This window comes from Drosophila innubila, chromosome X (genome assembly GCF_004354385.1).
Source record: "Drosophila innubila isolate TH190305 chromosome X, UK_Dinn_1.0, whole genome shotgun sequence".
Lineage (NCBI taxonomy): Eukaryota > Metazoa > Arthropoda > Insecta > Diptera > Drosophilidae > Drosophila > Drosophila innubila.
This window is the reverse complement of record NC_047626.1, coordinates 33094856-33111449: the sequence shown is the minus strand read 5'-3', so window position 1 is coordinate 33111449 and position 16594 is coordinate 33094856. Positions and strand designations below refer to the sequence as shown.

The 16594-nt window shown below is 39.9% G+C and overlaps 1 protein-coding gene across 1 annotated transcript in view; it reads right to left on the bottom strand.

Annotated features, from left to right (window-relative positions):
* Positions 1-16326, bottom strand: part of LOC117793014 (serine-rich adhesin for platelets) — a 50114-nt gene extending 33788 nt beyond the window's left edge. The window contains exons 1-9 of the mRNA XM_034633384.1: positions 16243-16326; positions 15604-16118; positions 15354-15539; positions 15030-15295; positions 14444-14905; positions 13386-14381; positions 13182-13311; positions 3926-6567; positions 3384-3460 (exon numbers count right to left, since the gene is read on the bottom strand). Of these exons, the coding sequence (XP_034489275.1) occupies positions 3384-3460; positions 3926-6567; positions 13182-13311; positions 13386-14381; positions 14444-14905; positions 15030-15295; positions 15354-15539; positions 15604-16118; positions 16243-16279 (5311 nt within the window). The 5' untranslated portion in view covers positions 16280-16326. The remainder of the gene's footprint in view (positions 1-3383; positions 3461-3925; positions 6568-13181; positions 13312-13385; positions 14382-14443; positions 14906-15029; positions 15296-15353; positions 15540-15603; positions 16119-16242) is intronic.
* Positions 16327-16594: the final 268 nt, after the last annotated feature.

Sequence of the window (16594 nt, the reverse complement as noted above, 5' to 3'; positions counted from 1 at the left end):
CTTATGTAAATATATCGTGTTTCAGTGTTCACGAAACGGTAAGGCAACAACAAATTACATTCGAATTGTTGTTGCTGAGCTCATCGGCATGACAGAAAATAAAAAGAATGAGACCGAATTCTTAAAATTGTTTTTAGTTTAAAAGGAACGAAAGGGACGGAAAACGAAAAGTCAAAAATTGTAAGTGTAATTTGTCAATGTGCACTGGAAGCTTAATAATGTGCTTCTTGTGCACACTTCCATATGCTAAAGTATTCAGGTAACATATTACAGGTGAAATAAGGTTTTTTAGCTTACATTTTGGCGATTTCTGACAAAACGGCTCTAACGATTTTTATTAAATATTTTTATTAGGTATGTTGTAGTACGTAAAAACTGACTGTAACTTTATTGCCTTTCGCTAGACAATAAAACTTCTATAACTATATAAACTGGCCATTTTCATTTATTGTACATACATAGTATAGTAACATAGTATTGTACCGTGTGCCCAATAAAAATGGGCAAAAAAGGGTATAATCAGGCCTGTTCCGAATTCCGAACGTTTTCAGAAAGTAAAAACGATACAAAAACGAACGTTTTATTATTTGCTGTTCCCAATTCCGACCGAAATGGACTTGGTTTTTACTTTTCGAACTCGGTTTCGAAAACGTTTCGATAGCAGTTAGTCATCGACCGTATCAGCTGTTTTAGCCATTGAAGAAGTAGAAATTGCTATAATAATATAAATTGCTAATTTAATTCTGCAAAATGCCGGCAATTATGGACATTGGTTGCTTTCATTTTTGCACTAAATTTTTTTGTGACCAGCTGATTGCCTGGCTTGTGCATATCGACATGAGGCAGAGTTGCCATGAATTGCATAATAAAAACATTCGATTTTCAATTTTTCTCTTAAATCTGATTAGAATTACTTGAAACTATTTTTGAAAATGAATTTTAAATATTTCATGTTATATATAGCACATAGAAGCTAAATTAGCCTAAAATTTCGTTTTTGAATGTTATTTATCAATTGAAGTAACTCTAGCAACTTTCGATTGCAAGAGCTAGTATCGATAACAAAAAGTAAAGTGGAATTCAGAGCAGCTCGGCTTAGTCATTGCCGCTCGATTTTTTTGGTAAATATCTATAATACGGTTCTTATCTCAAAAAAAAAAAAAAAAAAACACAAATAGGGGGTGATTTATGATGAATTTATCAGTAATAATTAGATTGGGGACTCACTTGGTTTATTTTTAAAAAATCTTTGAAATTTTCATACAAAATTAAAGTTTGCATGGTTGTATTGTGCAATTTGTCACTACTTTGCCCGTTTACCAACACTACTTTTGTAAGCGAATTTGGGTAAGTACCTAATTTTGACGCGCCCGATTTCTAGTCCTTTTCCAACACTATATATAGCGGAATCGTGCAGAAAGCTTTAATTTTTATTAAATGTCGTGCACAGGTTGCGATGTTACTGTGAGAGAGTTTCTTAGACTCAGTGGAAGTGAGTTGCTAGACTCCTTGCGGAGTCACAACGTAATACTCAGTGAAAAGTTGAAGTTTAAAGATGTCACGGATAGGATCCATGAGGGGTTTATGGCCATTGGAAGGCTTTACAACCCTTTCAAAGAGCTGGTCATAAATGAATACGTCCATTTAGATGAGGTGAGTTGTTAAGGTGAGAAAAAACGCCGCAGGGAAAAATTAAAAAAAAAAAAACACGCGATTTTTTTTTTTAATTTTTGCTTACGGCCCATATATTTCACATTCTCATGGGAAGACGATGATGACGATTTTGACGCTGATGACGCAGAAGCTGCAGATGATATATTTTAAAAAGAAATATTTTTTTTGAGATAAGGACCGTATTATAGATAATTACAGATAATTCTGAAAATGTTCAATTCTCAGTTTATTGTTTTAGGGAATTATTTTAATGCTTTATGTAGCATTTACTTTTGATTCCGCTCGCTCAACAGCACACGTTTTGAAAACGACAATTCTTGTCGATTTGCGGAAATCGAAACAGCAATCAACTTGATTTGCGGCAACTCCACTCGTTTTCGGAATTGGTAGCAGTCCCGCTTATATTGTTATATTATCATTTTCGCACACTCGTTTAAAACATTAAAGTGTAAAAATAAATTCTAGCATATGCGTAGGGGCTAATTACTTGCAGATCTATTGCACATATCGCTTATTCACTTTAATATCGGAAAGTTTTAAGCTTATGATGCATAATTATTTGCTTGATCAAGCTTTATGAGAATTCGGATCAGTCCAGAAAATTTTATTACCATCGAATAATAAACTCTTAAGTAATTCGTGAAGCAACTGTTCACATTTTTAAGTATAGGGTCACATTGTAAGAACGTAACGTTATAACGTAACGCAAGGTGGAGCTAAATGGCAAACTTCAAGAGTGTTTGTGCAAAGTCTTATTTTCTAAAGAATTACAGACTTTAGGTATAGGTACTATTAGCGATATGTACATAGTTAATGTATTTTCCTTATTCATTCGAGGTAACCTAGTGTTCATTGGTGATTACGGGAATCTACGAGGAGCTGAAATCTAATGCATGTAAGTAATGTAAGTATTGGATATTTATGACTGTGGTGATCTACAAAAAATGTTTGTTGCTTTTTTTTATATATACAAAATAATTATGTATTTTTTTATTAGGTTTATTTGTGTGCATAAATATTTTACAACTAAAACTAAATGATATATAATTGAAATAAGATACAAAATTTATAACTGCGAATTATAAAAAGCTATAATTGGAAAATTGAAATAGTTGTAATTAAAGGGATTTGAATAAAACAAAAATTATTTGTACATTTCTTCCGTTTCGAGTGAACCAATTGGAAGTTTTTGCATTGTATGTATAATATGTATGTATGTTTGTACGTATGAAAGTCGGTGTGAATAGTTAATGTCGTAGTTTACGTGAGTGTGTTTGTATATTGTAATTATGTATGGCAGCTCGAAGAATACGAATTTTAAGAAAATGTACACACAATATAAGTTTAAAAAGTTGGACAATAGGCAGTAGACCTTTTGATTAATATTTATGGAGTCAAATTTTGAAAATGTAAATAAAAAAAATATTAATGTTAAAAAAACTAATTTTTTTATGGACAAAGCAACGCAGCCAATTATTTACACAATAACTTAATGCTTTTGTCTCTGTTTATAAAATAAGACTAGAAATATCTAACTACACTGAGGGGTGTCTCATTTTAAGGCACCACTGTTGTAAATGTTGATGTTGTGGTTGTGATATCTGGTGTATTGATATTGGTTTTGCGCTGACGTTGACGCAATCTCCGGCCTCGGCGCTTGTTTTTGAGTCGGACAACATGCGTTTCGGTGCTGTAGCTCATTTTCTCACTTACGCTGCTACTGTTGCTATTAAGTGTGGTTGTTGTTTGTGTTTCTTGAATGTTGGTATTGATGTAGTTGTTTTCACTCATTGTGTCACTATTGTTATCGTTTTTGGTAGCTTTGCCACTAATAGCGCCATCTAATGTTGATTTTGTTAGATTATTGTCGGTGCTGAACAGCTGATTGCTAGGCGCCTGTAACACGGATGCATGGCGCACAGAGTAGTCCGAACTTGAGTCGGAGTGGTTCGTTTTGACGGGGGGTAATAGTGTATTGTCGTTTGCTTCATAGGCATCGGCATCGGTATCGGCGGCTGACTCGCCCGACTGCGACACAGGCACCTTGCTTAGTATGACCTTGTCGAGATAAGCTATTGAGATGATCAGGGGTGAGGATTCATTGGATTCGGGACGAAGAAGGGGTACAATGGGTCTTACATGTGTGACTGGCATGGCAGGCGAGTCAGTGTTAATTGTATCCTGTTTTAGCTGGATCATCTGCCTGGATTCGGTCTCTATATCTTTATTGCTGTTGCTTTGCACATTTAACATCTTGACCGTGCGCGACGAGTCAAACAAACCCTCCAACGAGATAGTTGATGTTTCGAAGGCACCACGTATAACCTCCGGTAAAAGCGATTTTCCGTCGCGCTCTACATTGGTATCACCTACAGTCTCTGGTAGACTATTTCGAACTGGTGCTGAGCCCTTGGAAATTATGGGTTCAGTGGGTGTGTAGTCTGCTACGGTACTGTGGCCATCGTTGATTTGAATATGGCTACCATCTACCAAATGCACATACTTGACTACACTAATCTCGCCAAGCTGCTCCACATGGGGCAGCGACTCGACGCGCAAGGTACCAAAGTCCTGATTGGCCTTGGACTTGCGTTGAGCGGCCTTAGCTTGCTTTGAGTTTATCTCTACAATGCGATTGATTTCGATAAGCTTATGCTTGGGCTCCATAGCGGTGATTTTACTGCCCATAGGTCGTCCTGTGGTGCCCTGGTCTTCATCGGTCACCCCATCAAGTAGAGTGAACACATGTAGTAACGTCGTTGCTGGTGGGGGTGGTGATGTTGTCGATGAAACTGTTGCCAATGTTCTATCCTGTGGGAGTGAAGAGATTTTTGTAGCTTCATTAGCATTAGCATTGAATACGATTTGTGGCTGTGCGGTGGCTGTTTCGATTTCAGTTACAGTGTTTATAGTGTCTGTTGACTGTGTTACTGTTGGGTTTGTTGTTGGTGTACTTGGTGTGGTAGTCACATAGCCCTCACTCTGTCGCAGCAGGACGTCGACCGTATCCGTCTCTAACTCTGTCTCAGCCTTAATAGCTACCTTTGGTTTAAGCGTTGTATGCTTCTTGCTGTGAGTGTCAAAGATCTTCTTGTTGCGCGCATTAAGTGCATCAATATTTAAATCTTCGATCAATGAATTTTCACTGACGGTCTCTGGTGCTCCTGTTGATGGACCTGTGTATTTACGCTCATAGCTACGTGTATTGTTCGAAATAAATGGAGCTGGTTTTAGGGGTGTCAATGGTGTAGTGCGCTCATAGTTGTTAGACACAGGGCGTAACGTCAAAGTGGACGTCGCCACGCCAAGTGGACGGTTAACTACACGGGGACGATTGCTGCCGCTAATGTAAGCATTCGCCTGCCGATTACGTTGATTGAAGGGCACATTGCTACTACTTGCGGTTGCACCACTTGCAGTGGGTACAAAATTAGGTCGACTTCCAGGCAGCACTCGATTTTCCTTGGATCGATAGGCGGGTGGTACATTCAATTTAGGTTGAGGGGTGCTGTTGTCGAATTGACCCTCCTGACTTGACTCCGGCGCTTGAGTTAGTTGCTTAGCGCGATTATCTTCTTCATTTTCATCCTGTTTATCGTTATCGTCTTCGTCTTCGTCTTCTTCATAGTCATCTACTTCTTCGCTATTTTCCTGCTCCTGAATTTGTTGAGGTAGTTTATTTTTAGGAACAAAATGGCTTCTTACAGTATTTTGAATGCTCACTTTTTGAGCGTTTAGTTGTGCTTGTGGATGTTCTTGCTGCTCTTCGTATTCATCGTCGTAATAATCTTCATCTTTATGTTGCCGCTGTTGCTTAAAGCGATTGGTATTCTGCAGTCGTGGTTCTCTAGGATCGCTACGCACAAAGCCCTCACCTTTGTTGCGCACATTGGAGTTGAATGGATCGAAGCGTCCGTTCTTGCGACGAACAAACTTTACTGTGGGTCGGGTGCTGCTTAGGACCAGTGCCGATTTAGTGGGTGAAATGGCTGTCAGAGGAGAATAGGGTCGCTTGGCCACTAGCTTGCGACGGAAAAATGGACGCGGTGAAGATGCAGGAATTGTAGCTGATGTGCTTGGGGGCTCATTCACAAAATCGCTGACTGTAGCTCGAGCAGTAGTACTGGAGGTGCCCTTCTCGACTAGAAGATTTTTTAATCGGTCGTTGATGACACCATCTACGGGGTCGTCGTGCGCCTGCTGATCTTTGAGTCGATTACGCAGGCTTTGCAGGTCAATCGGTCGTCGTTGAACATTAACTGCTTCCAAATCATTATCCTGCTCATTTCGTGTAGTAGTTTCAAAACGTGCTCGACTAGGCTGGAATGGCTTCCGGGTGGTTGAAGTTGTGTCATTTGTTATAGCTTGCTGATCATCATTATTAAATGCCTGGTTGGACTCCGTAGTTGTTGTGTCAACAGGCCTAAGTTTGCGCACAATTTTGCGCAAAAGTTTTTTCGTGTCGCTGGTGCGATTTGTGGGTTTGATTGCTGTTGATGTTGCTGTTAATTTTGTCTGATTATTGTTGTTTTTATCAGTATCGGTGGTAGTGACGCTATTAGTGGTATTGCCATCAATAGTGTGAAGTGGTCGTCGATATTTGATTACCCGTATGCGCTTCAGTGTTGGTTTTGCTGTTGTTATTTCTGCAGGGGGGGTTGTTGTTTTATCGTCTGTCATCTTAGTGTCATCGTTATCTTCATATTCGTCCTCATCTTCATCACTCTCTTCTGAATCTGTAGTTGACTTTTCATCGACTATGGATAGTTTGGTTACGGGTGCACGGCTTCGCAAAAAATGGCGTATTGGTGTTGCCGCTGTTGTATGTGTGCTGGCTGTTGTTGTAATCGATGTTGTCGTGCTGCTTCTAGTGCGGTTCAATTGATACCGATTCTGAAAACGTCGTTTAGAATTAACGTCATTACCTAAGTTATTTAATGCAATCATACGCTCCAGTTTACCACTCTCATTATCACTATTATTCTTATCCAACTCCTCAATATCATCTTCTGACTCTAGACTATCATCATCTCTATTTGTATTGTTATAATTATAATTAACTCTGACTGTGACTTTGTTGTTGTTTTCTGAGTAAAAGTTTCTGGTATCATTGCTGTTGTTTTTGTTAGAATTCGAAAACTTAAAACGATTATTTAAATAATTGGCTATGGTGCGGTTACTACGTTGTGTGCCAAAATTACGACTAGCTACGGTATTAGTAGTGATCTGATTAGTAATGTTGTTAATGTTAGATTTTGTTATCTTATTTTTGGATACCTCTACTACAGTGTCCTCATTCACAAAGTCTTTAGTGTCGTAATCATCGTTATTGTCGATAGATAAACTTTCGACCTGGGTCGGTGTTCGAAATAGCTGACTGAGAATCGAGTCGGGCTTAATGCTGTTTGAGGAATCCGCCTTGCCATACTCTTCTTCGTCCTTTTCCTCGTCATCGTTGTCAATATTGACATTCGCTGATTCTGTGGTTGTTTTTGTTGGAACCTTTCGTAAGGGGACACGATTACTTGAGCGGTTTAAGGCCGCATACGAACGACGTGTGCTTATCTCATCAGCGTTAGTTGATGCCGGCGTTGTGAGATCGTCAATTTGAGAACTACTTTTCACTTCTGAGCTAGCTTTACCATATTTTACCTTGCTTTGTCTAGTTGTATTAGTATTATAGTGAATGAAACCCCGTCTGAATGTTCGTGACTCAGTGAAAGTTTTTGTGGCTAAAGTTGTTGATTCAATATCTTTGCCAGAACTATTGTGAGATTCATTTGCCTCACTGTCCATTGCTTTACTTGTAGACTCGCTTTTTTCGGTACTACCACTTGAGCTTGAGCTTGAGCTTTCCTCATCGTCATTCATTTCATTGATTTTGTGTTGGGTTGTTGTTTCAAAGGATGCTGTACCATTGTAGGGACGACGAATCAAAATCTTACGCCGCTCCAAAGGTTGTTTACTCTTACTTTCTGTGGCTGAAGTTTTAATCTCATAAGCTTGTTCTACGATATTCTCTTGCCCCTCGATTTCCTTGTCTATACCAGACACTTTTTCTTGGGTGATAGCTATAAGCTCCATATCTTCGGGACTACTTTCTACGCCTGAGCTATTATTTCCTTCTTCGATTTTGTTGTTACCGCTTGGTTTAGTTGTCGGAAGGAATGTTGTTGCATTGTTGCGATGACGTATGAGTGCCTGTCGAGTTGGTGTACGCATGATATTGTCCTTTGTGGCTGAAGTAGTAGACCTGGTGATTTCAGAACTTATTTTTAGGTCAGAAGACTCCGTGGCTGATGTTCTTGTTGTAGCAGTAAAATCTTGAGTAGTAGAGCTGTTACTGGTGCTTGAGATGCCTACGTTCTTTTCAGTTTTCTTATCCTCATCAGTTGATGCTTTGAAAATCCGTCGCAATGCAATTTGACGATGGGTCGATTGATCGACAGTAGGTAATGCAGTTGTTTTTGTGGAGTAAAGCTTGAATTCCATACTGACATCTTCGTTGTTAAGAATGTGATTTTCACTGTCAATTTGAGCTTCAAGCTCGTCATTTTTCTCCACACCATCATCATTTATGTTCTCTGGGTCTAATGTAGTTGCCGTCGTGATAACTCTGCTACGCAAAGACTGGACTATACTGTCGTAACCATTTGCGGTTGGACTTGATTGTTGCTTCTTTTCTTGTTTCTGATTCTTTGAATAAGTTTTCTGTCTTACAGGGTTGTGATTTAACTGAGTATGATTTCGCAAAGCACGCAAGTTTTCTTCAGCTGGCTGTGCTTTAGGTGATGTGGATATTTGATCTACAAGTGAATTATTATTTGTCAGTTTTTTTCTAAATGATTTACCGTGGCGTTGCGAGGTTACCTTACTATCAAAATCGGTAGTATTTTGGTTTTCATTTCTTGGTTGATTTAATTTGCTTTCTATTTTTTTTTCATTAGATACAAAATCTTTAGCCCCCGAGTGACCTACACTGACCCGGGGGAATTCAATAAAAAATGACTCAATTCAGAATTGATTTCCTGAGCCTGCTCCATGATCAAACGATCTGTGTTTTCAGCTTGGCCTTCTTCCACTGAATTGTTTGGTGTCGCGTTATCACTTACATTAAAAACATCATGGATCTTTTGGCGTATGTTGACCGTATCGCTTTCACCCTCTGGTGACGCAGGCGTTTTATAAATATATGTTATGGGCGAGTCTTTAACGTATTCATAGTATTTGCGACGATGATAGATTGGCAGCGACAACTTAACGTCACTATTAGATTCCTCATTAAGGTCATAGCTCACCTTGCTTTCTTCTAAGGAATGAGGGTTGTTTAATGCACTTGTAAACTTGCGTTGAAGATTCGTCAAGTCATCATTGGATATTGTGGCTTCGGACTTTAATTTTGTTGTTGTAGTTCTTCCGGTCTTATATGTCAAAATGTTTTTGGAAGATTTTAACTGATCGCTCGTGGATGATTCGTCAGAGGATATTGTAGTTAGCGTCGAGTCATCATTGGGCACAGTGGCTTCAGGCGTCAATGTTGTTGTTGCTTTAGTACTTCCGGTCCTATATTTCAAAATGTTTTTGGATGAGTTTAATTGATCGATCGTAGATGATCCGTCAGAAGATATTGTAGTTGTCGTTAAGTCATCATTGGTCTCAGTGGTTTCGGGCTTTAATGTTGTTGTTGTAGTACTGCCGGTCCTATATTTCAAAATGTAATTCGATGATTTTAACTGATTGATAGTAGATGGTTTATCAGAAGCTATTGTAGTTAGCGTCAAGTCATCACTGGTTACAGTGGTTTTGGGCTTTAATGTTGTTATCGTAATACTGCCGGTCCTATGTTTCACAAAGTTGTTAGAAGATTTCAACTTATCGGTTGTAAAAGGTTCATTAGAAGCTATTGCAGTTAGCGTTAAGTCAGCATTGGCTTCTGCGGTTTCGGGCTTTAATGTTGTTCTTATAGTACTGCCACTCCTATAGGACAAAAAGTTTTCTGAAGATTTTAATTTAGCGTTAGTGGAAGGCTCGTCAGAGGCTATTTTAGTTGGAGTAGTACTTGTATAAGTTGTTGTTAAAGGTCGCTTCCGTCTGATGACACGTCTGATTGCTTCTCTACCGTTGGCTGTATTCGTCTCAGATGGCTCTGCGGTTGTTGCTGTGGTAGCAATTGCTTGTTGGTGTTTAATGAATCCTGCATGCACAGTGGTTGCTTCGATATCAAGTTTAATTGATTTTTCGGTTGTTGTAGTTGTAGTAGGTCTTGACCGTCGACGAATAGGAGCTTGTGAAGTCAATTTGCTTATAGTCGGTCTTGTAGTTTCAATATTTGCACCATTCCCTTCGTAAGTACTTTTATACACAAATTCCTCCACCCCTTCGTGCTCGATAGTTTCTTTAGGCTTTTTCAATACATGTTTTTGAGACTTTTTCACAGTTGTCTGAGATTGTTTAGTGCGCTCACCGCGAGAATAAAAATCTAGGGCCAATAATGAGGAAAGATCGTTGCTCTCAAACTTTAAGGAGCCCCGATTGCGAGATATAGTTCGTGGCGTGGTTGTAACCTCAGTCTCGCTGTCTTCGTCGTAAATATGTTCATACTCTGTTGGCTTTTCTTGCACGGTCTTGGTGAGTACCCGATTGAAGATATTTCCAGAATCAACTTTGCTCACGAAGGTATTGCGAGTGCGTGTAATCCCATTTCCCAAAGATTTGGTCTGTATGGAGGTACGATTTCGCACAGTTCCTAGTGGGAATCGACTACTTAAATTCTCACGTGTTGATTTATCATCTTCTTTTATTTCTTTTATTCTATTGACTTTTTCAGTCTGTGGTACTGTTGACGTGGGGTCTATTTTCATCGATAGCTGGAACCCTGTCTGGTTATTAGACCTACCACGCTTATTTGCATCCGCTGCTAGAAGAGAAGATAAATCGCCCTCTTTGCGTGGTCGATAGCTTCCTCTAACAATGACGCGTCGCTTAGGAAGCGGTGTGGTTTTGTTGAGTTCATGATTTATCTTTTCGCTAGTTGTTTTAGGAATATTGGTAGTTATTGTATTTGTAGTAGTTATTTTTTCGGTAAATGTTGACGTTGGGTCCGTACTACTTGATGATTTACCAATAAAACTTTCCATATAATCAACTCCCAAATCTGTTTTGGCCTTCTCAGTATTGGGTGGGGATGCACTGATTTTGTCCGTAGTTGTTGAATGTTCAGTGATACTAATTTTTCTGGTAGTGCTCTCAAAAACTGTCTCTTTCCCAGAAGTCTCACGAACCTTTGATTCAGCTTCGAGTCCAATGCTTGGTACATCGCTGGTACTTTTAATATAAGTATTATTATCAGTTTCAACGTCAACAACTGTTGGAAACGTCGTGACTTCTAAGGCTTCTAAGTCATTTGTTCGACGTACGATTTCCCTGACATTCATTAATTTTCCTGTGGTTACTTTGTTAGCATCTTTAATGGAAATATTTAAAGGAAGTGCCATAGTCCTGCCATAAACTGAAATCGGTTGTTCATCTTCAATTAACTCTGCCGCCAGAGTGTCATCCTCGATAATCGAGTCAGTAATATGACCTCCCCTTGCATTGTTGTGGTCCGGCTTGTTTGCTTTGTCCAAATTACGCACAAAGCTAGAGCTGTCGCCCTCGCCCAGATGGGTGCCGCTGCTATCGTGAATAACAGCTTTGTAGTGTATCTGTTCGTCAACACTATTGCTGCTGACATTTCGATTAATAATTTTGTAATTACGATTTCCAGCTGTGTTAACATCATCGTCGTTTATTTTGTCGGTTTGACTGGATGTTCGTTCAATATTTTCTACATCTGCCACTTTTTTCTTTTTAATAACATTTGATTTAGCATCACCAGAATTTTGACTCTTGTTACCAGAAGTATTAGTTTTAGTGTTTATTTTCTCGTCAAACTGACTGGAATCACGACCTATGAATTGATTGCTAATATTTGCTATTTTCCTGGAAGTTGTAACATTTAATGTTTTCCCTTGGATTTTATTATTAGATGTGTCACTTTCGTTCTCTGTTGAATTGAACTGCATATAACTGGAATTAAGCGTTTCGTTAACAGTATCCTCCAAACGCTTACCAGCGTTTCTACGCGAGTCTTTGACGATGTTGTCGAGAGCATTGTGCAGCTTGACCGTACCCTTTGAACTTTTCCTTGATAAGTGTGCATCGTCATCTTTAGTACTTAAATTAGAGGGGATAACTAAGTCATGCCTTAAAATATTGTTACCATTACCAGCTACGTTTAAATTTTCTTCGTTGTGGGTGCGTGTTTCTACTGTTGTTTTAGATTTCAGTGACGTGGGTTGTTGGACGTTTGTGCTAGGGTTCAACAACTCCAACTCTTGAATATTATTGGCACTCACCTTGGGTCTATCCACTTGTGATATTCGAGATTTAGCTATGTTTGTAACATCATCAACATTACTGTTGTTATCGTTTGCGGTAACAGTTGTTGTTGTGGTTGATTGAGTTTTAATGCTTACGGGACGTGCACGAAGTCTGGGATAACCAAAGGGTCTAGGTATACTAACAGGTAGCTCGGTTGTTGTTGTCAGTTCAAGTTCATTATGTTGTGTTCTTTGTGGTTGCCTTCTACCAAAGTAGGTGTTTCTTATGCTATTTACATTAGGACTAACGCTGCTCAAACCCTTAGAATTATCAACATTGGAACTAGCATCGTTGACTACATCTGCATTGATGTTTATTTGGTTGCTGTTTTGTAAATTTATGCGTCTTCGTACGGATGTATATCTATTTTGTGTCTTAGTTGTTACCTTGCCATCAACATTGTTTGTATAATTCTTATTAATGTTGTCGCCATCGTTACTGTCAATCTTGTTGCTGTGTTCAGTTTTGGCTGTAGTTTTTGTCCTTGCCTGTTCCGACTCTGTCGACGTAAGTGTGGTTGTTGTCGTTGTATAAGCAACTTGTACTTGGTTATTAGTTGTTATATCAAGGTTAGGAGGATTTGATACATCATTTGACTCATTGACTGGCGATAGTGTGGTCAATTGTGACTCTAATAAATTGTTAACGTCATCAGCCAGGTCTAATGAGTCATTGATTGTGGTTGGTGCTTGAATAATGGATATTATAGTAGGTGCAGGTATGGGTGAGGTTGTGGATTGAGGATTAGTAGAGCTCGTTGTGAGCGGTATGATAGTGCTTTCAATTGGTTCAGTGGTTTCGTTATTGATAGTGGTTGTTTCAGGTTGTGTAAAGATTGGTGCTGGTGTAGTAAAGTCGACGATGTTAGTTTTCACATTATTGCTGCTGCTGATTTTTTTGTTGTTGTTGGAGCTGGTGTCGGTGTCGGTGCTGGCCTTGGCAGTCTCAGTGCCGGTGACTGTGTCTGTTGATGTTTCTGGTGTTGTTGTAGCTGTTGTAGTGGTTGTGGTTTTGCGGCCAATGCTCGCGTAATTACGTGAATTTTGTATTGTAGTTGTCATGCTTTGATTTCTTTGTAACTTTACATTTTTGAGTTGTGAATCATCTTCGTAGTCCTCCTCGTCCTCATCGATATTATCATCGTCAATTCCATCGACACTTACATTAGTCGAACCTCTGCGCGTCGTGGGACGCGTCCGTTCAAAGTATTTATAGCTATGTATAGGGATGAAGTAAGTTTAAAGCGTGTAAGAAGTACCAATGCAATATATTAATGTGCTTTTATTTACCGATTGGTTGTCGAGCTAACTGATACACCAGCTTCTTCAGAAGATGAGATCTCCGAACGTTCCGTAGTGCGTCCACGAGTTCGACTCAGTGTGGCATACTGCTTAGTCTGAGTCTGCTTCTTAATTGCAACGGGTTGTGCCACTTTCTCTTCGTACTCGATAGACGGTGGCGTCGTTGTGTTTGGCCGCGAACGTCGAGGGCTTGTGTAGGATTGTGTAGCAGCGTTTTCAGGACGTTTAGTAGTATCAACTTGTTTTAGATTTGACTCTGGCTCAACACCCTCATCGGTCTCATTTTCCGAGTCAACTTCGGTCGCCTGTTCCCCAAGTGTGCTACCGCGATTGCGATTGATGGTCACATATTGTTTGCGCTCTTTTAAGAATCCATCAAATTCAGAAATCTTCTCAATGCCCTCGTTTTGTGGGCCTTGGCGGCTGTTGCCTCGCAAAACGGATGAGTATTTTGAAAAGTTGTTTTGCGAATTATTATCACCGACGACCGCAACATTGGTTGCCTCTGTACTTTCTGTAGTTCTTAAATTCGCCACATTAGGGCGATTACGTGTGAAGGAATTTAATGTTAAAGGGCGATTCAAAACGCGATCATATAGAGATTTGCTAATAGTAGAGGGTGTTGTAGGTGTACCACTAGAAGCGTTCTCCTTCAGTGTTATCGAACCATCCTTATTTTGCAACAAATGCTTCTCTAATTGTTCTACACCACCAACTTTTCGTATAAGATCGATAAGTTCCTTAATAACCTGCGGATCCTCTTCAGCATCACTAAACTTGATAGGTGATTGATCATCATTGTTGTCTTCATCATATTCAATCACCTCTTCTACTGTCACTGGAGCTGAAGTGGTGGTAGTAGTCGTTGTGGTAGTACTAGTTGTGCTGGTGATACGTGGGTATGCCGGTCGTGCAACTGGCGCTGCAGTAACGCGATTACTGCTGCTAGTGGGACGAGCTGTCATTGGGGCCGAAGTTGTTGATCTGTAAGAATACAATTGATGAATGAATACTCTGTTTGATAGCAGTGTGCTGCAATTACTTACTTCTTTGTTTTGCAAGGTACATTTCGCGCAAAGTCGCAGGAATCGGCAGCAGGATTAAAGTACAATCCAGAAGGACAAGTGAATTGATGTGCCACAATACCTAATCCAGACGGACCGCTGTCCAAGCACCAGTAATATTTCTTGCAGTCTCGAGGATGCTGAAAAAAGCCTTCCTCTTCGCATTTAAAGTCAGAACCGGGATCAGGTGTTGTTGGTGGTGCTGGCGTCGTTGAAACGTATCCACCAATATATAGCGATGAACCTTTGGCTTCAGTTAGTCTAATTGTAGTGCTGGGCGTCGCGATTGTGGTGGTACTGGCTGGTCGCCGTGTAGTGGCGGACCGTCTTGTGCTTACCTCTAACTTGGAGGCTATTTGATTTTTTTTGCTGCCATTGTCGCGACTTCTTGAACGCGTCGGCTTCTGTGGGCTGCTTGGTTTTGCGACCTCATTAATACCCAGACTACAACAGAGTGTTAATATGTGTTGAGTTGGGTATTTTAGTTGGAAACCATAATCATTGATAACGTTAGTAATATGCAGTTGCTCAACATTAATTTTATGTAGATCATCTCTGATATACTCACCCAAACGCCTCAATCATTGCCTCTTTAGCAGCCTCAATTAAGGGATACGGTTTACCGCTGCATGTACCACGGAAATCATCGTTGTCTATTGCCCAGAACATAATACCACCCAGTCCATGTGCTACTACATATTCTGCCTTTTTGCGAACAATGGCTTCATCATCGTAGCCGACCCACAGATTGCGTCTATAAGCATACGGGCCCATAACATCGGCATTAGGCTGTACCACAGTCCACTCTGAATCTTCTTTAAGGGACTGACAAATCTAAAGAAAAACATTTTAGTCATAAGTAATCATGTTGGGTTCTCTGTGGACACTATACCTCATAGTATGCCAAATAGCCCTTCTCTCTGGTCGCATCTCCCTGTTCACCAGGTCCCTCAGAAGGTGCACCGAGTTCAGTGCTTTCCTCGTTTATAAGTGTGTAAGATCGTCCATAGGTAGGAATGCCCAAAACCAACTTATCTCGGTCAGCTCCAGCCTTTAAATAATACTTTATGGAATAATCCTGTAAGTCGAAATCATAACATTATTCATAATTAAGTGACTAAAATGTAGTATGAAAAACTGACAATGTTTAACTCAGCATCATAGTTATATTCGGAATCATCTTCCATGGAGTAAAGTGGCGCATGATGATTAACCGACGGTTCATGTGACGAATGGAAATCATATGTCAACACGTTAAACCAATCAAGATACTTATTCAGTTTCGGCACATCATATCCCTTGTCAATGTACTCAATGCCGGCTGGCACAGCCATTGTCAGCAACAACCTTGTACGTCCAGTCTTTTCAGCCTCGCGCTCAAATTCCGCCCTTAAATCCTGCACAAATTGTGCATAATTATCACGATCGCGCGACTTGCCGCCTTCCCGATGTGCTGGATATTCCCAATCCAGATCTAGGCCATCAAAATGATTCTGGCGCAAGAATTTCAATATGTTCTTAATAAATTGTTGACGCCGTTCGGCACTTGCCACCAGGGGAGAGAATCGTAAAGAACCCTCGTTCCAGCCGCCAATGGCAATCATTGTTTTCAATTGCTTGTTGTATGTTTTGAGTCCAGTGAACTTTGCATAGCCCCCTAAGAAAGTCGACATGAGGATGACAGAGACGGAAAGAGAAATGAAAGCAACGAAAATGCGGAAATTGTAATAGAGTTGAGTTGATTTTATTATTCTTTAATTGAATGGGCGTGTCTGGCTTACCCTGCTCTATGTCCTGATATTTGTCGAAAGGCTTCATTTGATTGTCCTTGGTGAATCCACCGAATGCATAGATCAAGTGAGTACACAAATATGGATTTATATTTTGCGGATTAAATTTGGCAGTTCCCGGACGATAGACACTCCAATTTGTATAGTAACAAACAACCCGGCCTTCACCGCTCACAGCTAAATCAAATCAAAAGTATAACTCTTTAGGATTAAGGACACAAATGAATAGGTCAATCAGCTTACCATTTGTACAATAGGCGATTACACAGAGTAAATAGAGCGCTAGCCAAGCGGCTCCACGCCAAAACTGAAAAAAATAAGATTCCATTTATAGAAGTGAGTT